This window comes from Antechinus flavipes, chromosome 1 (genome assembly GCF_016432865.1).
Source record: "Antechinus flavipes isolate AdamAnt ecotype Samford, QLD, Australia chromosome 1, AdamAnt_v2, whole genome shotgun sequence".
Classification (NCBI taxonomy): domain Eukaryota; kingdom Metazoa; phylum Chordata; class Mammalia; order Dasyuromorphia; family Dasyuridae; genus Antechinus; species Antechinus flavipes.
This window is the reverse complement of record NC_067398.1, coordinates 5014437-5036305: the sequence shown is the minus strand read 5'-3', so window position 1 is coordinate 5036305 and position 21869 is coordinate 5014437. Positions and strand designations below refer to the sequence as shown.

The window sequence follows — 21869 nt, the reverse complement described above, 5'->3', positions numbered from 1 at the left end:
CTCATTTCTGTTCCGATTTTTTTTCCCCTCCCTCCCTTCACCCCCTCCCCTAGATGGCAAGCAGTCCTTTATATGTTGGATATGTTGCAGTATAACCTAGATACAATATATATTTGCAGAACCGAACAGTTCTCTTGTTGCTTAGGGAGAATTGGATTCAGAAGGTATAAATAACCCGGGAAGAAAAACAAAAATGCAGATAGTTCACATTCGTTTCCCAGTGTTCTTTCTTTGGGTGTAGCTGCTTTTGTCCGTCATTTATCAATTGAAACTCAGGTCTCTTTGTCAAAGAAATCCACTTCCATCAAAATATGTCCTCATACAATATCGTTGTCGAAGTGTATAATGATCTCCTGGTTCTGCTCATTTCACTCAGCATCAGTTCATGTAAGTCTCGCCAGTCCTCTCTGTATTCATCCTGCTGGTCATTTCTTACAGAACAATAATATTCCATAACATTCATATACCACAATTTACCCAGCCATTCTCCAATTGATGGGCATTGGATATCATATTTCAAGAAATCTATTTTTTAAATGCCCTGATATCATAGAACCAGAGGGCAAGTAAAAATCAAAAGAATCCATTAATCACCTTCTGGAAGAAACCCCAAAATGAAAACTCTCTGGAACATTATTGCCAAAGCTCAAAATCCCCAGGTCAAAGGAAAACAAGAAAGGAATAACAAGTACAAGGAGCCATAGTCAGAATCAAGCTGTATCAGCCACTGGGATTAATAAGGTTAAACTATTTACATTGTGATAATGGAAGAGGATACATGTATCCCCTCAGAACTCTGTCATCAGGGGTCATAGAGAGAGTTTAATTAGATCAGGAACCTGGGAGAGGTGATCGATACTTTGTATTCGAAAAAGACCAAAATTATGTCCTTGTATTTTTTGACTCGGGCTAATCAGACCCATTGCAGGCTTGGAGGGATCTACCGCAAGTTGGGCACAAATAGTTCGGATGAATATTTGGGATGGAGCGGCCTCTAGATTTTCCCATCTCGTGTTTCCTTTCTGATGCTGTGATTCTGCTTTTCTCATGAAGCACAATGTCTTCTTCCGCGTGGGTGGTCTGCGCCAGGTCTCCCACGTCTCACAATTGATACAAATGTTCTTCAGAGAGACTTTGAGTGCCTTTGTAAGGCCAGCACTTACCTTGTGGTCTCTGTAAAATAGAATTTTAGGCAAATATACCTTTGGTATTCAAACAATATGGCCTCTCAGAGGGCGCTCTCTGCGGTAGTTTGAATCTTGGCAGCTCGGCTCGAGAAATGACCCCAGGGTCCCGTACCTCCCCCTGCTGGGCGATCTTCAGAATCTTCCTGAGACAGTTCAAATGGAGGAGATTCAGTTTCCGGGCAGGGTGCTGGTAGAGTGTCCAAATTTCACAGGCACACAGCAGCTCTGTGAGGCCTTCAGTTCGGTAGGCAGCCCAAGCCCTCCAACTTGCTGATCCACTCTTTTATTATTTTATTTTATCTCTTTTATTGATGAAATTGTTTGGAGAGAAAAATTCTTCCTCCAAAGAACTGCTTTGGCTGAGTCCCAAAACTTTAGGTACAACCTCTCATCCCTACTGGTCCAGCCATTCTGAAAAGCACTTTGGAACTCCATACAACAAGCTGATAATTGTGCATACACTGACCCAGGGATACCAGTACTGGGTCTATACCATAAAGATATCAAAGAAAGGGGCAGCTAGGTGGCGCAGTGGAAAAAGCACCAGCCCTGAAATCAAGAGGATCTGAGTTCAAATTTGGTCTCAGACACAACACTTCTTAGCTGTGTGATCCTGGGCAAATCACTTAATCCCAATTGCCTCAGCAACATATATATAAATATATATATATATTTTTTCATATATATATATTTCTCATATGTATTTTTTTTCATGCCTCAGTAACATATGAATATATATAGGAAAGGAATCTATATATGTAAAAACATTTTTCATGGTGACAAAGAATTGGAAACTAAGGGATGCCCGTCAAATGGGGAATAGCTAAAGAAATAATGGTACATGATGGGATTCCATTGTGTTATATGAATGATGCAGGGGAAATGGTTTTAAAGAAACCTGGAAAGACTTGTATGAAAGTTGCAGAGGGAAGTAACCAGAACTCAGAGAGCAGTTCAAACAATTACAATATCATAATAAAGAATAATTTGGAAAAATTAAGCAATCTGACCAACACAATGATCAGCCACAGTTTTGAAGGACTCCTGCTGAAACCTGCTGCCCACATCTAGATGGAGAACTTGATGGACTTAGGCAGCGGGTTCAAGTACAAATTATAATGGATGGGGCCAATGTGGGCATTTGTTTTGCTTGGCAATGAATATTTATAACAGGGTTTGTTGTTCTTGCTTTCTCGGTGCATGGGGAGGAGGACGTGAGAGAGACACAATTTAGAACTGAAAATTAAAATTGATTTTTGAAAGGAAAAAAAGACTAGGAAAGGAAGTAGTCCTACTAAATTCCTTCTGTGATACAAATGTGGTCTTGCTACTTAAACCAAAGAGAATCACAACAGAGAAAGAAAACGAGACCAATAATTCGTAATGAATATTGATATAAAAATAAATTATAAATTAACAAAATCTCACAAAGATTATCCACTAAATCTGAGCTGCATTTATGTTGGGCTAGTTCAATATTAGGAAAACTATGGGCGTACTTGATCATATTAATAACAATAACAAAAATCATGATTATGGAAATGTTTCCACACTTTGAGCATTTGATTTGTATGGTACTTAATGACCTGTTGCAAAGTTGACTTGTGTCAGTCAGCTGACCTTCCTCATAGGATTCCTTTTTCCAGAACTAGCTCAGTTATTCCGTTTCTTTGTAGCATTTGTGTGAAGAGATCAGCAAGGGATGATGCACAGAGAGCCAGCCTTTGGAATCAGGAAGGCTTGGGTCCAAGTGGTGTCTCTGACCTGAAATTGCCCTTGTTATCCCTTAATGCTGTTCCCTATGAGTTAAGGGGAGGGGGTGCCCGCCTGTAATGGTGAGCAGAGTTTCCACACTGGGAGTTCCTTCCCCGGAGGACTCCTGACCTGAGAGGGAGAAGGGGGCGTTTGCTCTTTGCCGGGATCCGAGAATGGGACTTTAGCTTTCTGGGGGTCTCCTTTTGTGCCAGCTCAGGACCTGACTCCTCCCAGTTGTTGGCTCTTGTATTTCAGCCAAAGGAGACTCCTCGGGTGGGAACCTGACTTTGACACTGTTGAGGGCCACGCTCTCCTTTTCTTCTTTTAAACCAGGCTTCAGAAGTCTCTCGGAATCGGGGCGCCTCCCTCCTGGCCCGGCCGGGGCACAGCCTCGTGGCCGCCATCCGGAGCCAGCACCACCACGAGTCGTTACCTCTGGGTGAGCCGTGCTCCCCTCAGCTCCTCCCCTGCCCCCTCTCTCTTGGGCTCCTCCCGGCCCCCCTGGTCCCGAATGCCCCTCTCTCTCGTTGGCCATTGGGGTGACAGAGCCAGGACGATGCAGTTGGGCCTTGGCTTCCCGTCTGTAAGGGCCCATTCGTTCTCTCTGGGCCGTTAACACAGCCCTGCTCCCTAGCCCTGTCCTGCCCAGCTGCATGTAAGGGAAGGGGTGCTGGCAAAGGATTCTGGGCGGAGGGGGTTCTCTGCGGGTGCCAACAAGGGGCCCACCTCACTGCTCCGCTTCCCTGCAATTGCAAAATCTGTCTGGAATCTTCAAAGATTAAATGATCATTGATGGAGTTGGGAGAACTTGGAGGTCGTCCTGCCTTTTAAATGAGGAAGCTGAGTCTCAGATTGGTTCAGCATCTTGTCCAAGGCCCTTCAGAGGTTAAGTGGCAGAACTTGAACCCAGAGCCACCTCCAGAGCCCAAACCAGTTCACTACATGTCGTGTCTCCCCACTCCCCCCCCCTTAGGATCATGGAAAGCCAAAGCCCTCGTGGGTCAATACGAGACAAGTGCACGTCCTCCCTAGAGAGAATGGCCCTCCCCCTGCTCCGAGCCTGGTGTGGTTATCCCCCGGCCAAGGGCTCGGCGGCCACACTCATTTAATTCAAGCCCAGGCCGAGCTCCGACTAGTAAGAGAATTCCGGCCCAGGCAGGCGAGGAGCCCGACGGGGCCTGGATCTCTCTGAGGACGAGGAGACTTGCCCTCGAAGCCCCTCCAGAAATCCCGGCTCACGTCAAGCCCCAATTTTCCCATCAGCCAAAAAACGGTCTCTGGGTGTAGACTAAGGTGAGCGGGCGTTCTGTGCTGTCTCTTGCAGCTTATAACGACAAGATTGTCGCGTTCCTCCGCCAGCCCAACATTTTTGAAATGCTGCAGGAGCGTCAGCAAAGCCTGGCCCGGAACCACACACTCAGGTACGGCCCCTTTGTCTGGCCCGGAGCTCGTCCTCTGTCCAGCTGTGAACCCGGGGCCCCCCCAGCCCCCCCTTCCTTGGCGCCTCAGGGATTCTTAATGATTCTCGATGAGCTCCTGAACACAAAGGGAATGACCCCCTCCCCAGCCCCGGGGGAATCAGATTGGGAAGGAAGGAACCTCACAGAGCAATGAATCCATTGCACAGACTGGACCCAGAGAGAAGTGACTTGTCCCGGGTCATGCAGGTAATAGAAATTCAGGTCTTCTGGCCCAGAGTCACAGACAGAGACAGAGACACAGGGACAGAGAGACAAAGAAAGATACAGAGAGTGAGAAAGAGAGAAACACCCATCTTTTCTTCCACCCTTACCAGGCTCGTCCATAGTGTCCAGACAGTGGAACCTGAATCTCGTTTTTCACAAAGCTGTGAAAATGTGAGAGAAAAAGGTGTTTAATGGAGCCCAGGGATTATAAGGGAAAGGACTGGGTACATACTGACCCCCTGAATTTAGGATCAGTTGAGATTTGCTAAACACACAAACTATCAGAGTAAATTCCTGATTCAGAACAGACACTGCTGTTCGAAATGCAATTTTCCTGAAAGTACACATTCAACTCCATAAACGTCGTAGCTCCCTCTGGCTTCCAAGAGCAAATACAAAATGCTCAATTTGGCCTTTAAGGCCCTCCCAACCCAGCCCCTCCTTTCCAGTCTTCTCCCATTTTGCTTCCCAATACCTGCTTTTCCATTCAGTGACAGGGACCTCTTGGCTGTTCAATGAGCAAAACCTCCCTCTCTGGGCTCTGGGCATTTTCTCCACTCTGACTCCCAATCTCCTTGACGTCCACCTTCTACAGGAACAATCCCTCTGAATCCCAGGACCTTCCCTCTGTTCCTTATTTCCCATCTATCTTATTTGTTGCTTGTTTGTACCTATTTGTTTGCATGGGGTCTCTCCCATTAGCCTATAAGCTCCCTGAGGCAGGGGCAAACTTTTGTGTCCGTGGCCCATGCAGAGTAAATGCTGAAAAGTGGATGGCAAGGGAATGCCAACTGTTACCAGGAGGGCCATCCTAGGTCTTAGTTAATGTGGAGTTCCAGGAGAGGGAGAGAGAGAGAGAGAAAGAGAGAGAGAGAGAGAGAGAGAGAGAGAGAGAGAGAGAGAGAGAGAGAGAGAGAGACGGACAGACAGATGGATGGACAGACAGAGAAGAGAGAGAGATAGAGAAAGAGAGAGACATAGAGAGAGAAAAAAAGAGACGGAGAGAGAGGAGAGACAGAGAAAGAAAGAAAAAAGACAGAGAGACAGAGAGAGAGACAGAAAAGAGAGAGGAGAGAGAGAGAGAAAAGAGAGAGAAGAGAGAGGAGATAAGAGAGAGAAAGGAGAGAAAAGAGAGGAGAGAGAGAAAAGGAGAGGAGAGGAGAAGAGAGGAGAGAGAGAGAGAGAACGAGAACAAGTATGGCACGTGAACCAATGTCCCCTTCCCAAGACACCCCGCAGTGGTCCTGGAGCCTTGACAGGAAAGCACTCAAGGAGGCAGTGTTCCCCCACAGCGATACTTTCTTCTCACGAACAACTGTAAAGACTGTCCTTCAGAAAAGGAAGCTACAGCTTTCCCCCCCCAGTGTTCCCCTGCTCGTCACCTTTGTGACAAAGGGCAAACGCAGGGACCTGCCCAACCGTGTGCCTGCCATCTATGTGTGAAAGCCGGGTGCCTCTTGAGCCTTGCAGGAGACGGAATTATTTCCTTCTGAATTATATTAGGAAGATTTAGGCGATCACCTGGAAGGAAGGATGAGGTTCTGGCTGCTGAGATCTTTTCTCCCATAAGCTCCCAGGCTTTCAAACTCTGGCAGAGAGCACGCTTCTGATGGACTGTGTGCAAACGCCAAACGTTCACTTGCCAAAAAAAAAACGATTTTACAGAGAAGTCCCACAAGTCCTCACGTGGAGGCCACATGGAGGCCAGAAGAAACCATTGAAGAACTTTGCAATTGACAGGGAGATGCCAGCAGGACCGCCCGCCATGGGGTGCCCACATCGGAGGAGGCACCGGCTCCATGAGCAGAGCACGAGCTCAGAAGAAGCCCAAGCTCCGAAACGTCTCCCCTCCGGTGTTCGTGTGACCCCTGTGCCCGAGCCGTCGTAGAGCCTCCTGAGCTTACGCCGGCCTGAGCAGCCTCAGTCGGACTCGCCGACCCCGGCTCAGCATAAAGATCTTATTTTCGTTCTCTTCGAGCCCAGCCAGCCATGGAACCTTGGCTGCCAGTCCCTCCCGCCCCCTCTCCCATCCAGCACTGCCCCTGCTTATGGCCCAAGCAAGGGACACGGGCGCTTGTCACTTCCACAATCCCTCCTGTCTGTCATTGCTCAGCCACAGGGGCTCCAGAGCAGATATTTGGGGGACCTGCACCCTTAACACTCCCATTTCCCCTGTAGTCCTCGGGAACTCTCAGCAGTTGGGGTCTTGCCCAGCCTCCTTCCTACCTGTAGAACCTCTGAACTGCCAGCAGGTGGGGCCAAGAGACCGGCCCTCTGCAGCTCCACGTACTGGAGTCCCCCACGTCGTTGTGGCCAAATGTGTGTCCCGCACAAACCACACCTGCCTCAAACCCTGGATCTGCCGAGAGACGAACCATGGAGGGCTTTTTGCCTAAAAATCAGCGTCTTCTGCACTGACCATTCTCTCATGGGCTTAATTATTATCTCTATGCAGATGACTTCAAGATGGACACATCTAGATATCTGGATACCCTGAGCTTCAGTCCCCCATCACCAATTGCTATTGAACAGAAGTCCCAGCATCATCTCCCACTTCTTTGCCGGTGGAGGGGGTCCTGTGGCTTTGGAATCCCCAATACGATTTCAGACTCTTGTTCATTTTTTTTTCTGAACTGTATTTTCTGCTCTTCTTCTTTGTTACCAGGTGACAGTAATAAGTACCTTCCATATGTGCATCTATAAGTACAGCTGTCTCTTTTGATAGATTTGCCGGTCAGTGCACATTTTTAATCCCTTTCTGTGTGCAAGCATTATCAATAAGGAGCTCACCTTCTAATGGAATTATTTATAAGAGAGATAGATGGATGGACAGACAGATGGACAGATGGACAGACAGACAGATCAATGGATGGATGGATGGATGGATGGATAGATAGATGAATAGACAAATAGCTATAGATAGATAAATGATAGATGGATATAGACAGATATCAATACTCACATATATACACATATAGTGGAAATATATGTGGTATAAAAATAAAAGACATCAATAAAAATGTATTTTTTAAAATAACGTATCTCGAGATGGAGAAACTAGAAGTCTTCCGAATCACAGTCGGTTGTTTGACATGGGATCGTCTTCACTGACTAGAAAACAAAAGTTGGTGTGAAGCTATGGATTGTTAAGCTGCGTTAGGGAGGAGCAGGACAAGGGGTATAAAAGGGAGGATTCATTCGCCTGGGTTCTGAAATGGAATGCTTTCTTGTGTCTGACACTGCAGGGAGAAGATCCATTACATCCGCACAGAGGGCACCCATGGGCTTGAAAAACTGTCTTGTGATGCAGATTTAGTCATCCTGCTTAGGTGAGTGTCCGTGATCGTGGTGAATCCACAGAATGGTCCCCCTTTTGTGTACCAGCAGGGCGGGGAAGGTGGGGAGACTAGGAATAGAAGTCCAACTCAGGCCCGTCCCTTTCTCTGTTCCGAGCTTTCTCCAAAGCCAGAGTTTAGAAATTACTGAATGCCAGACAACATCTGGTGGGAATTTTGTGGGAGCTGTAATTAGTGCTTTGTGTTCCTCAGGCTCTGAGATCCTGGCAGGAAAGGTTTGGAAATCCCGTGTGTATTATACCCTGCCTTGATCAGATGGTACTAATTAGGGCTCTTGCCTCATCATCCCCAAGTGACCCATCCAGACTGAGCCTGACTGTTGGAATCTTTACAAACTGCTAACTCACTGGGGCTTGAACTCACTCCCAGAAAGAACCCCATCTTATATTATATTACACCTGACCTCTTCTTGCTTTGCAGCCTCTTTGAAGAAGAGATCATGTCCTACGTCCCCCTGCAAGCCGCCTTCCACCCCGGCTACAGCTTTTCCCCCCGGTGTTCCCCCTGCTCGTCACCTCAGAACTCTCCAGGTGAGCTTGGGAGCGTCATCCCATCCGGGACGCCCTGTGTCCCTCCTGGGGATAACGAGAAATGAGTCTGCTAGTTGCTTTCTCTTGTCCAAAGGCAAGACTTTTAGGGGTCTGTGACTGAAGGAGTCATAGCCATCCGAGAAGAAATCCAAGCACTTCCGACAAAGATCTTATCACTACAAAAGCCAGTGAGGGGCAGCTAGGTGGTGCACTGGATGGAGCACCGGCCCTAAAGTCAGGAGGACCCGAGTTCAAATCTGGCCTCAGACACTTCCTGGCTGTTGTCTCTCTGCAAGTCACTCAACAATTGCCCAGTAATAATAATAATAAAAAATAAAAAAGCCAGTGGGCCTAAACTCCAGGAGCAGGATCTAAAGTGAGCAGGATAAGGTTCCCCGTCCTCTGTCCTGGTCAGTCCCTGTCTGGAATTCAGCTCCGGGCACCTCCTTTGAAGAAGAACATCATCTGCTAGACCCCAAGGGAGAGTCCTCGGAATGATGAGGGGACCCCTAACCCTGTCACCAATACAAAGAGTCCCTGAACAAATTGAGGAAAGCCCAGCCCTGGGGAGGAAAGACTTGGAAGGGATGTGATGGGTGTCCCCAAGCATTGAATGAGTTGTCATAAAGAAAAGGGACTTGTTCAAGAAGAAACATCCTACTGAGCAATTAAAGCTGCCCCCAAAGAATAAGAAGTTGCTTCTTAAAGTTAGATCCTCTGTCACAGTAATAAAATCAATCACTTAATCAATCAACCCCCCAAGTAAATATTCATTAAGCAGGTACTATGTGCTAGTCACGTGATAATGAAGAAAATTTCTGTTCTTATGGAGTTTACATTCTGGTGGGGGAGACAACAAGGACATATATAAGTACATAAAGAATAAATAAATACATGTTATTTTAGAAGGGGTTCGTGAGCAGTTGAGGAGATCGTGAAAGTGAAGAGATAAATAAGGGCATCTCATTTGAGCCTCACAACGACCCTATGGGTTTTCCTAATATTTTTCCTGTTTACACATAAGGATATTGAGGCACAGAGAAGGGGAGGGATTTCTTTGGTGGCCCAGCTAGTGCCAGAGGCAGAAGGGATTCTCCAGGGAGGAGCCCTAAATACCAATGCTGATGTGTCATCAGCTTCCCATGGGGTTTGCTGGGGGGGGGGGTGGATGGGAGAGGGACTGTTCCACTAGAATGCTAACTCGATTTACTCATGTGTTTATAAGCCGGTCATCGCTTCGGGTTCCCTCCGTTTCTGCAGCATGAGGGCGCGATCCAGGGCCCGACTCCGTAGCCGCACGAAGTCTAGGATCTGTTCTCGGGTTGATTTTGGACATGTCGAGTTTAAGATGATGCTGAGACTTCTGTTCAATAGCAATTGGTGATGGGGGACTGAAGCTCAGGGTATCCAGAGATATCTAGATGTGTCCATCTTGAAGTCATCTGCATAGAGATGATAATTAAGCCCATGAGAGATGATGAGGTCGCCATAATTGTGAGTGGAGATAGCGTTAAGGGCCCAGCACCGAGTCCCGGGCAACACCTGTAATTGAGAGATGTTAGAGAGATAATGAGCCAGCAGAGGAGCCTGAGAAAGAACAGTCAGATGCAGGAGGCCCAGTGGGAGAGCTCAGAGAGGGAAAGGTCGTCAAAGGCGGCAAATGCAGCCCCTGGCTTGGAAAGGATGAGAACTTCCTCTGTTGTTTTCTCTGCAGAGTATGCTACATCTGGCAGGATTTGTGCCGCAACCGGTTTCCTTTTTCCACTGAATTTTTAAAGAAAAGGCATTATCTGAATCTTGTTTTCATCTCACCTTCATTTCTTTTTTTAAAGATCTAGAGTTTATTTTTAAGTTTTGACTTGAAGCTAAAGGATTTGGGCAAGGTCCAGGGAAAATAAAGTGAGCGTCCGAGCGCGTGTCTCAGACTTGAAAATAAGACAATTCACTATTCAATAGATATTTATCGAGGGCTTACTGTGTGCCAGGCACTGTCCATTCTTCCAACTCCTCAATATATTATCAATTATGCATCGGAAATTATGCAAATAGATTTCCTTACTAGCCATATTGTAAAAAAAAAAAAAAGCAAGAAAAATAAAAAAAATTAAAATGATGCTTCAGTTTGCACTGAGAATTCATCAGTTTTCTCTCTGGAGAGGGATAGCATTTTTCATAACGCATCCTTCAGAACTGTCTTGGATTATTCCATTAATCAGAGTAGCTAAATCATTCACGGTTGATTAGCATTTCAGTGCTGTTGTTATGATATACAATGTTCTCCTGGTTCTCACTTTGCATCAGTTCCTACAAGTCTTCCCAGGTTTTCCTGAAAGCATCCTGATGGTTATTTCTTAATCACCTTCATTTCTGACATCTTCCTTCCCCCTTTCCCCCGCCTCATTGTCTCCTTGCCAAGATATACAGGGTTCCTCCCCTATAGTCCACCACCTCTGCAGAGAAGAACACATTTTCTTAGCTCTTTTTCCAGGGCCAAGCTCGGTCTCTCTAATCACATATCCATCAGTCCCAGGGTTTTGTTCCTTGCGGTTATATCACTGCCATCACTGTGTGTATAATGTTTTCTTAGTTCTGTATATTTAGCTCTATCAGCGTTCATATGAGTCTTCTCAGCTGACGGCGCAGTGTACAGACCTGAAATAGGTAGTATTTGGGTTTAAATCCAGCCTTCCTAGCTATTGGGTTGTTAAGAGAATAAAAAAAGAATATTTGTAAAAAGAAATTGCATTGTACACTATTTCAGAGTCCGATTCTTTTTATATAGCAAAATACCGGTTTGGACATGGATGCTTATTTTGTATTTAATTTATACTTTAACATATTTTTTAAAAAAAGAAATTGCAGAACTGAAAGTGTTCTATAATTGCTTATTCTCATTGCTCTCGTGTACCGCTGAATTCTTTGTAATTGCCATTTCTTACTTCCCCTCGAATCTGGAGGTGAGCATCGTAACTACAAAGGGTTCTAATGACTTTAGAAGACACTTTTCTGGCTGTTTCCTCCCTAATATAATTTGTTTTTTCCATTTTAGTAAAGTGATCTTGGCTATTCTTCCAGGAGTCAGCGGGGGTTTATCAGCCTGTACTTATCATGATAATTAAGAGAGTCAGAATCACCGAATTTCAGGGATGGAAGGGATCCCATGAGCCTCTGGTCCAATTCATGCCCAAAGAATTCCCTGCTCCCACATATCTGTCCGTGGTCATCCAGCCTCTATCCGAAGACCTCCCGGGAGGGACCGGTTATCTCCCATGGCAGCTCATTCTAATACTGGATAATTCCACTGCTTGGGAAGTTTGCCCACTCTCGGGCCTAAAAGGGCCTCTTGGTGACTCCATTTCTTCTGAATCTGTCCTCTGGAGTTCCAGACTAGTGGCTCTACGTAAGGCAAGCCTTAAAGGCTTTTAAAAAGTTCCCACTGACAGGAGCCTCCTTCCCATCCCCCTTGGCCAAAGCTCCGACCTCCATCCTCGCCTCAGAGAGGGGACGATGGGCGCGGAGGTCGCTGCGGGCTCGGTTTGGCTTAGCTGGTGCTGCAGGGAAGGACGGGTCTAAAAATCGCCCAACAGCACTTGAAGCCTTTCCCCCCACCCTGTTTTAAGGATGCTCTGGTTTTCCCGCAGGCCTGCAGAGAGCCAGCGTGAGAGCCCCCTCTCCCTACAGGAGAGACTTCGAAGCCAAGCTCAGAAATTTCTACCGGAAGCTTGAAGCCAAAGGATTCGGGCAGGGGCCGGGGAAAATAAAGTGAGCGTCCGAGCGCCGCAGACCCTGAAAACAAGCCCGTTTTCTAGTCAGCAGATGTTTATTGGGCGCCTGCCGTGGGCCGGCTCTGTGCTGAGGGCTCAGGAAGAAGACCGTCTCTGCCCTGGAGAAGCCCACAGTCTTTGGGGGGGACAACATACAAAAGGGCGGCTGGGAAGGGGGAGGGGGCGAGGCCCAGGAAGCACTTAATAAGCGCTCACTGACGGGACTTGGGGGTGGGAGACACTGAGAGTGTCTGAGGATGTTCTCAGAGTGCATTTTGTCACCGGCACCCTGCTCCTCCCCCATGCTGCTTCTGTATCTTTCCCAGGCTCATTATACGCAGGGACCATTTGCTGGAAGGAACCTTCAACCAGGTGATGGCCTATTCCCGGAAAGAACTCCAGAGAAACAAGCTCTACATCACCTTTGTTGGAGAAGAGGGGTATGGTCCCAGCCACTTTGTCCCAAAACCCCCCATGGGGCTAGAGTGGGGGCTGGGACCCTGAATCCTTTGTCCTGTGGAGAAGAGTCAATTGGAGTGGGAACAGCTCAGGGTGGCTTGGAGGCTTTGCCCCACCTCAGGGCATCTGGGGGATTGTTTGTTTAGCATATCTGTATTTGGGGCTCCTCAGGCTGGAACCAGGGCCCCTCAGGACATTGGGGGGTTGTTTGTTTAGGATATCTGTATTTGGGGCTCCTCAGACTGGAACCAGGGCCCCTCAGGACATTGGGGGGTTGTTTGTTTAGGATATCTGTATTTGGGGCTCCTCAGGCTGGGACCAGGGGCCCTTCAGGGCATCTGGGGGGTTGTTTGTTTAGCATATCTGTATTTGGGGCTCCTCAGGCTGGGACCAGGGCCCCTCAGGACATTGGGGGGTTGTTTGTTTAGGATATCTGTATTTGGGGCTCCTCAGGCTGGAACCAGGGGTCCCCAAGCTCAGGCAAGCCATACCAAGAGCATCTCGTATGGACTATGTATCTAATAGTCGAGGACCCCACAAGTTCAGATGAAAGGGCTGAATACAAGGAGGCTGGCCATTGGGCGCTTGACTGGCTTGGCCACCTGCTAAGAGTCAGCAAGACTGCCATTTCCATGAGAGAAGGGGGGCCCACTCAGAAAAGCCGGATGTTTTGGGGGGCTGTGTTCTTTCAAGTTCCCATGTTCCTCTTTAACACCTTCAGGCTCTGAGACTGTCAAGGGGGAGGAGCCCCCCTCCCTTCCCCCTCCAGTCTGCCCACTGCTCCATGGGATGCTAAGTGGGAATCCACCTGTCCACACTCAGAGACCAAGGCTCAGGTCCCCATGGTTTCTGCCCTCAGAAACAAAGAACAAAAGTTTAGGGCAGCCTAGCCCCGAAAAGCAGGGCTTCCAGTGGGAGCCATGGAAATGAGCCCCGCTCTGCTTCTGTTCCAGCCTGGACTACAGTGGACCCTCGCGAGAATTCTTCTTCCTTCTGTCTCAGGAGCTCTTCAACCCCTATTACGGCCTCTTTGAGTATTCTGCCAATGACACGTACACCGTCCAGATCAGCCCCATGTCTGCCTTTGTGGAAAATCATCTCGAATGGTACAGTCTCTTTCGTGTTTGGGTGGGGAGAGGGGGAGTGGGGAGACATCACGGGGGGCTTGCAGCTAACATCATGGAGGAATAATGCAGAAGGGGGTTGCCAAAGTCATGTGAGCCGAGCTTCCTGGAGGGTCTGAAGAAGAGAAAGTCGGTGGGGGGAGGATGACTGTGTCTCAGCATGGGAACAGGCTGCCGTGGGAGGAGGGACCAATCCGCTCTGCTCGGCCCCAAGACAGAGCCAGAAGTTGCAGGGGAGGGGAGACGTCATGGATGATGCTGTGACTCTGTCCCGAGCGGTCGGAGGCTCCAGCCTCTAATTTGTCTGACACGGAGACAGCCAGCAGCAGCAGCAGCCACGGAAGCAAAGTCAGGCAGGAGGTGGGGAGGGTCCCAGAAGCCCCGGCTTCCATCTGCCACTGGAGAAACGTGGCAGCCCCGGTTCTCTCCCTGAGGAGTTTGCCACTAGGAAGCCCTTCAGGTTCCAAGTCAAGGCACCCTTGTTAGCATTTCAGTGAGCAGGGAGCTTATTTCTCCTATCTCTGGTCCAGCCATTGCCCAGTTCCCCAAGCCCACTGTCCAGTTTGTCCCCTTCTCCGCTCGTCCACACAGGCTGGAGTCCCCCATACTCTTCTCATCTCTGCCTTTGGGTCAGCTTCCTCTTCCTCTGAGGTCCGTGCCAGGGAAGCCATATGGGGCCCAGAACATGTCTGGGCTGACTGAATGATCCTCCTGGGACGCTCGCTACCTGGGACGGCCTTAGCCTAGAACGGGAAAGAGTCGGCCATCATCGGGCAGAGGAGGAAGCTAGACCCAGGCTAGCGAACAGAGAACCACTGACCCTTCAGCACCTACTATGTGCCAGGCGCTGTGCTAGTGCTGGGAATTCAGAAAGAGGCAAGAGTCAGTCCCTGCCCTCAGGGAGCTTCCAATCTAAGGCAGAACTGGTCACTCATTTTGTCTTGTGCTCCTCAAGCCCTTATTTGGGTTTTCTTGGCAAAGACACTGGAATGGTTGCCATTTCCTTCTCTGGCTCACTCTGCAGATGAGGAAACTGAGGCAAAGGGAAGTTTCTTTCCCAGATCACATAGTAGGCAGTGTCTGAGGCGGAGAGAGTAGTTTCAATTGAAAAATGAGATCAGACTCAGCATTGCACAAGTATATGGAGCTGGGGAGAGGAAGGGGGAGAAGCAAGTATCAAGAGTGAAAGGCAGAGAAGGCTCCCACGTAGAGAAGCCAATTCACCAGTAAAAGTTCCCAAGGTCTCAATGTCCTTTCTGTCTCTAGAGGGTCCTCATGAATTTCAGTCAGTTAGTCAGTCAGTCAGTTAATCAATTAGTTAGTCAATTATTCAGTCAATCAGTTAGACAATTATTTAGTCAGTCAGTTAGTCGGTTAGTTAGTAAATGAGTAAATTAGTTGGTCAGTCAGTCACTCAGTTGGTCAGTCAGTCAGTTAATCAATTAGTCAGTCAGTCAATCAGTAGTTAGTCAATTAGCCAGTCAATTAGTTAGTTAGTCAGTCAGTCAGTTAATCAGTTACTTAGTAATTTAGTCAGTCAGTTAATCAGTAGTTAGTCATTTAGTCAGTCATTTAGTTAGTAAATCAGTTAGTCAGTTAGTTGGTCAGTTACTTAGTCAGTTGGTCAGTTAGTTAATTAGTCAACATTAATTAGTCAGTTATTTAGTCAGTCAGTTGGTCAATTGGTTAGTCAGTTAGTCAATTAGTTCATCAATCAGATAGGCAGGCAGTTAGTTAGCTAGTTGAGCAATCAGTTAATTGGTCAGTTAGTCAGTCAGTCAATCAGTCAGTTGGTCAGTTAGTCAGTTGGTCAGTCGGTTAGTCAGTCAATTAGTTCATCAGTCAGTCAGGCAATTAGTTACTTAGTTAGTTGGTCAGTTAATCAGTTAGTCAGTTAGACCTCTGTTAGTGGCTCAGTATTTGTCAAGTGCCTACTACGTGTGTGCCAGGCACTGTGCCAAGCGTGCGGATGCAAAGAAAGGCAAAAGCATGGTCGCTGCCTCAGTCTAATGGCAGACAAGAAGCGTGGTGCGGGGTGTAAGCCGAAGGGACACTGGGCCACCAGAGTGCCGAGTTCTGGGCTAGACTCAGGCTCATCTTCACGAGTTCAAATCCAGCCTGAGACATTGATTGTTGTGACTCTGGGCAAGTTATTTCATTCTGTTTGCCTCGGTTTCCTCGTCCAAAAAATGAGCCAGAGAAAGAAGTGGCGAACCCCTCCAGCATCTGCCAAGAAAACCCCCAATGGGGTCACAACAAGCGTCATGGTTGGACCTGCCTCCTTTAGGGAAAACACTGGTAACTCAGTGAAGGATGTTGGGAGAAACTTAAGGTGGGCAGCCCCACCAAGTCTCCCCCTGGGCTAATTGAGTAGGGTTGGACTTGAGCTTTAAGAGGAGCACTTTGGAGCCCAGGGTGCAGCGTCTCTGGGCCAGTCTGCAGACGAGCTGGCCTGAGTAGGTTGCCCGGTCTGGCTCCTCACCGTGAGCTGCCGCCCAGTCCCGGCAGGCTGCTTGACCACTGGCCTTTGCAGGCTATCTTTTGGCTGGCTCTGGACTCAGGGCCGGTCCTTTTCTGCCTCCAGCCCCCGCTGGGCCAGACTTTCCCAGGCCCTTGCTGCCGGCTCAGCAGGCCCAGAAGCCTTGGGACAGATGCTCCCCCGGCCCTCACGTTCCTTGGGTTGTTAGGTTTCCGTTCTTTTCACCACCCACGGAAAAGAGTGAATGGAGTGTGTGCCCCGGACCCAGGGCTTGTCCTGCGGGAGTCCCCACCGGCGATTTAAGTGTCCGGTCTCCCCCTTTCCCAGCTGCCTCATCTTCCAGCCTCTTGGAGAGCTTTCGTTGGAGAGCTTGGATCCGGCAGTGGGAGACTGGGCCGGGCTCAGAACCAATATAGAGCCGGGAGAACGGGAAGGAAAGGCAACTGAAGACGGGGGTGGGATAAAGGCAAGAAGGGCCCTCTTTGTCAGAGGAAAGGGAGAGTGTGGCTGACGACGTCAGCAGGTTTTGAGATGAAGGGGCCGAGTGAGGAGCGAAGCTCGGGGAATGGCATTAATGTTTCTCAGCAAAGCTGGAGGATGCGTTTCAGGAAGGAAAAGCTTCTGGGAGGAGAGAGAGAAGCGGGAAGAAGAAAGGGCCGGCCCGCTGCAGAGAGGGCATTTCAACACTGCGTACCCGGCCAGCCTGGGTCCCTCCAGCTTCCCTCAGCGGCTCGGGGAGCCGAGGAGAGGGCTGAGGGCTCACCAGGGAGGTCAGAGTTAAAAGGGCCAACTATTGGGTTAAAGCTGGGGCCAGAGTGAACTCAGACCCAAAAGGGTCTTAATGAGGGCAGAGAACAGGCGGAAGAGGGGTGAGAAGCGGGGAGTGCAGCAAAGGCCTGGGCAGAGAAGTCAGAAAAGCGCACGTCCCAGTTTCTAATGGGGAAGTGGGACACTTGGGGGTTTGGGGGGTTCGTGGCTAAGGGGGAAGACACCAGCTACGGAACTTGGGGAGCTCAAGGAAAGAGGAGCATCCCTTGTTCAGGTTCCTCGGTGGGAAGGCGGGGATTGGGGCGGACAATGAACCAAGTTCTGAAAAAGTTCTTGGAAAAGCAGAGAGTGGGCCACACATCCTCGGCTCCAGCTGTCCAAACCGGGAGCGAGCCAGCGGCCATTTCTAACTGAGTGACTTCCTAAAGAGGAAGGGAGATCTAGCCAAAAGTTACACTGGGGAGCTTCCCTGCAGGACCAGAGTAAGGGGCAGTGTGGGAGAAGGTGCAGCCCGGGCTAGGGTGGCTGGAAGGTCAGCCCTTAGTGCTCCACCTCTCACGGGGGCAGAGGGAAAGGGCCCAAGAAAGGGTTTGCTCCCTAAGGAAGTGGGCCGGCGCTGGGCGCCACGGGAGGGGTGGGCAGGGCTGCTGAGGGAGAGGGGGAGGAGGGAACAAGAGGAGGGGGAGGCTCCAGTTTTCTCCTAAATGGCCCATGATTGCTTGTTACTAAAATACGGGGAGAAAAAAGCGGCCTTTGGTGGCGGCAGGTGGGGAGGGAAGCTCACACTCTCCAAGAAATGTTGCAGAGGGAGCTGGGCCAGGCCGGGAAGCTGATGGAGGGAGCTGGGGGGAGAGGGGAGGGGAAAGAGGAGAGAGAGGGGAAGGAAGAGGGGGAGGAAGAGGGGGAAGGGGAGGGAGAGGGGGAGGAGAAAGAAGGGGAAGGGGGGAAAGGGGAGGGGAAGGGAAGGGAGAGGGGGGAGGGGGAGGAGAAGGGGGAGGGAAATGGGAAATGGGAACTGGTGGTCTCCACCAGGAGAGTGAGAGATTCCTGGTGGGGGTGAGATGGACCGAGTGTATTCGCGGTGAGGATTATGTTCCAAGCGTAATAGAAAGGACAATTATGATGTCCTGTCATGTGGGACCTGGGAGCGTGAGGTTTAATCTCCTCCCTAAAAGCCGGCTCCACACTCCCAAGAGCCCCCTGCCCCAAACCCGTGATCGTGGCCGCCATCAGGGGCTCTGAGGAGATCACCCAGGCCTGGCTCCAAACGAGGTCGGGGTCAATGGGGAGAGGGGAGGGAGAAGTCAAGGGTGAGGGCGCTAACACGGTCACGAGAAGGCGCGTTGCGCCCAGTGGGAGCTTTTGCTGGTGGTGACCCAGAGCGGGCAGGAGACAGAGGAGGAAGGGGGCGGGGGCAGACCGGGCCCGGCCCCCAAACTGCAGCCGTGCTCACGCCCTCGCCGTGTGCCCGCAGGTTCCGCTTCAGCGGCCGCATCCTGGGTCTGGCCCTCATCCACCAGTACCTTCTCGACGCCTTCTTCACGCGGCCCTTCTACAAGGCCCTGCTCCGGCTGTAAGTGGGGGACTCTTCTCCTTGCGCCCCTTTCCCTGCAGGGCCCGGAGAGACCTCTGGGCCCTCGATTTCTCGCCTCTTGGTCCCAGGCCCATTGCCGCCGTCCTGACGCTGGGGGGCTCTCGGCCAGCAAGGACGCGCTGTTGCCCCAGAGCTTGGGGGCCGAGTGTCCGGCCCTCTTCCCCTCCTCTGGTGGGGACCGTGGCCCTCAGCTCCTCCATTCAACCTGTCCGGAGGTTCTGGGCTAAAACCTGCCACTGGTTTTTATAGTTGTTGGGCACAAGGCCGCGGATTTGCAGGCAGAGTTAAGCCAAGTCAACAAGCATTTATTAAGCACCTACTATATGCCAGGTGCTCTAGCAAGCGCCAGAGGCTGATGGCCAGAGACCCTGAGTGCGAATCTCAGCTCTGCCACGCTCTGACCCACACTGGGACGGTCACGGAACCATCCCGGAGCTCAGTCTCCTCATCTCTAGTGATAAGTATCATGCCCTTACGAAGGGCCTCTCTGCACACTGGAGAGAAGGTGCTATCCCGTGGGGCAGAGGGACTTTCCTCCCCTGGGAGTTCCCTGCGCCCCCGGAACGTCAGGGCCGCTCCCTCTCCCATCCCGGGCCCTGATTACCCGTGACACTGGAGGGATCTTCCCAGAGGGACCCAAGCAGCCCAGGGGTTTCCGAGGCTGGGCCCACGGCCGCAGCTGGGGCTCCCGGTCTCTGTCCCTCTGCCCGTCCCAGGCCCTGTGACCTGAGCGACCTTGAGTACCTGGACGAGGAGTTTCACCAAAGCCTGCAGTGGATGAAGGACAACAACATAACGGACATCTTGGACCTCACCTTCACCGTGAACGAAGAGGTGTTTGGGCAGGTCAGTGTCTGGGCCGGGATCCCCGAGAGCGAGGCGGCCCCCTCCGACGCTCCCGCAGCGGCTCTCGGGATCCGCAGTCCCGAACCCGGCTCTCCTCGGGTACAGGGCGGGGCCTGCTCATCCCTGGCCCCTCTGTGCGGCCCCTCCCTGAGCACCCTCCAGGAGGGGCTTCCCCCCCCCAGGGGCCAGAGCCGCCCACTGCTCTCCCGATGGGAGCCATCCCCAGCTCTCCCCTCCCTTCAATCCTGTTTTAATCCAACCAGACCGGCCCTCCCTCCCCGGAAACTCCTCCCTTTGCCACCAGCCAACAGCCCTTTTTGTTCTTACCTGGTACCTGGCTCTGGGGATTGTCGGGCCACACACTCAACAAAAAGGCAGAAAAGAGTCTGGGGGCATCGGGGCTGGCGGCAGCGCCCACCTGGGCCCCCGCCCCGGGCCTCTAGAGAGTGGGCAAGGTTGCTAACCTGCTCCCCCCAGAGCAGAGAAGGCCACGTTGGGCCCACCACGAGGTCTCAGGTTATTTCCTGTTCCTTCAGCCTAAAAGAGAGGCTTTGGCCCGTGGCCCTAATTCTAAAAACCCGTTCTAGGTTTTCCTAACCCCGAGGCAGCTCAGGAGACAAGGGCCAAGAAACTCTCCACTTACCAGGGACAGAAAAAACTCTCACCAGGCCCCAGACCCAAATGCCAAGAGGAGAAGCTCCCTGGTTTCCCAGCGGCTGAGGACACGCTCACCTCCCTCCCGGCCGCCTCCCTGAGAGCTTCTGTGGCCCTTCCCCTGGTGTGTCCCCGGGCCAGGGTCGCCCACGGGGCCTTGGGAGGCTCCAGCCCGGCCTCTGTCACCTGAGCCACCTCTGACCACAGGCTCTGGGAGGCCTCCCGAGCTGCGAGATGAAGGGGCCAGAATCAGTGGCAGAGAAGGTCTTTCTAAGCTCTGAACCTGTGATCCCCTCTTCTCTGCTGTGGGCTAACGGTCCCCTTATTCTCTGTCTGCTGTTTTCTACAATGATCCCCCGATTCTCTGCTATTTTCTAATGATCCCCTTATTCTCTGCTATGTTCTATAATGATCCCTGATTCTCTGACATTTTCTAACAGTCCCCTTATTCTCTCTCTGCTGTTTTATATAATGATCCCTGATTCTCTGCTGTTTGCTAATGATCCCCTATTCTCTGATATTTTCTAATGATCTCCTTATTCTCTGCCATTTTCTAACAGTCCCCTTATTCTCTCACTGCTGTTTTATATAATGATCCCCTGATTCTCTGCTATTTTCTAATGATCCCCTTATTCTCTGCTATGTTCTATAATGATCCCTGATTCTCTGCCATTTTCTAACGGTCCCCTTATTCTCTCACTGCTGTTTTCTATAATGGATCCCCTGATTCTCTGATATTTTCTAATGATTCCCTTATTTCTTGCTGTTTTCTCTAATGACCCCCTGATTCACTGCTGTTTTCTCTGATGTTCCTCTTATTCTCTGATGTTTTCTAATGATCTCCTTATTCTCTGCCATTTTCTAACAGTCCCCTTATTCTCTCAATGCTGTTTTCTATAATGTATCCCCTTATTCTCTGATATTTTCTAATGATCCCCTTATTCTCTCTCTGCTGTTTTATATAACGATCCCCTGATTCTGATATTTTCTAATGATCCCCTTATTCTCTCTCTGCTGTTTTCTCTAATGATCCCCTGATTCTCTGCTGGTTGCTAATGATCCCCTATACTCTGATGTTTTCTAATAATCCCCTGATTTTCTGATATTTTCTAATGATTCCCTTATTCTCTGCCATTTTCTAACAGTCCCCTTATTCTCTCACTGCTGTTTTCTCTAATGATCCTTTTATTCTCTGATGTTTTCTAATGATCTCCTTATTCTCTGCCATTTTCTAACAGTCCCCTTATTCCCGGATCCCCTGATTCTCTGATAATTTCTAATGATAATTCCTAAATTTTCTAATTTCCCTTATCTCTTGCTGTTTTCTCTGATGATCCCCTGATTCACTGCTGTTTTCTCTAATGATCCTCTTATTCTCTGATGTTTTCTAATGATCTCCTTATTCTCTGCCATTTTCTAATGCTCCCCTTATTCTCTCACTGCTGTTTTCTATAATGGATCCCCTGATTCTCTGATATTTTCTAATGATTCCCTTATTTCTTGCTGTTTTCTCTAATCCTCCTCTGATTCACTGCTGTTTTCTCTAATGATCCCCTGATTCTCTGCTGGTTGCTAATGATCCCCTATACTCTGATGTTTTCTAATAATCCCCTGATTCTCTGATATTTTCTGATTCCCTTATTCTCTGCCATTTTCTAACAGTCCCCT

The 21869-nt window shown here is 49.8% G+C and overlaps 1 protein-coding gene across 1 annotated transcript in view; it reads left to right on the top strand.

The window, feature by feature from the left end:
• The window catches only part of HECW1 (HECT, C2 and WW domain containing E3 ubiquitin protein ligase 1), a 183928-nt gene that overhangs the window by 146532 nt on the left and 15527 nt on the right, over nucleotides 1-21869 (top strand). Inside the window, 9 exon segments of the mRNA XM_051978484.1 lie at nucleotides 3276-3381; nucleotides 4267-4363; nucleotides 7873-7956; nucleotides 8404-8513; nucleotides 12155-12275; nucleotides 12604-12717; nucleotides 13690-13842; nucleotides 18582-18680; nucleotides 19418-19547. Of these exon segments, the coding sequence (XP_051834444.1) occupies nucleotides 3276-3381; nucleotides 4267-4363; nucleotides 7873-7956; nucleotides 8404-8513; nucleotides 12155-12275; nucleotides 12604-12717; nucleotides 13690-13842; nucleotides 18582-18680; nucleotides 19418-19547 (1014 nt within the window).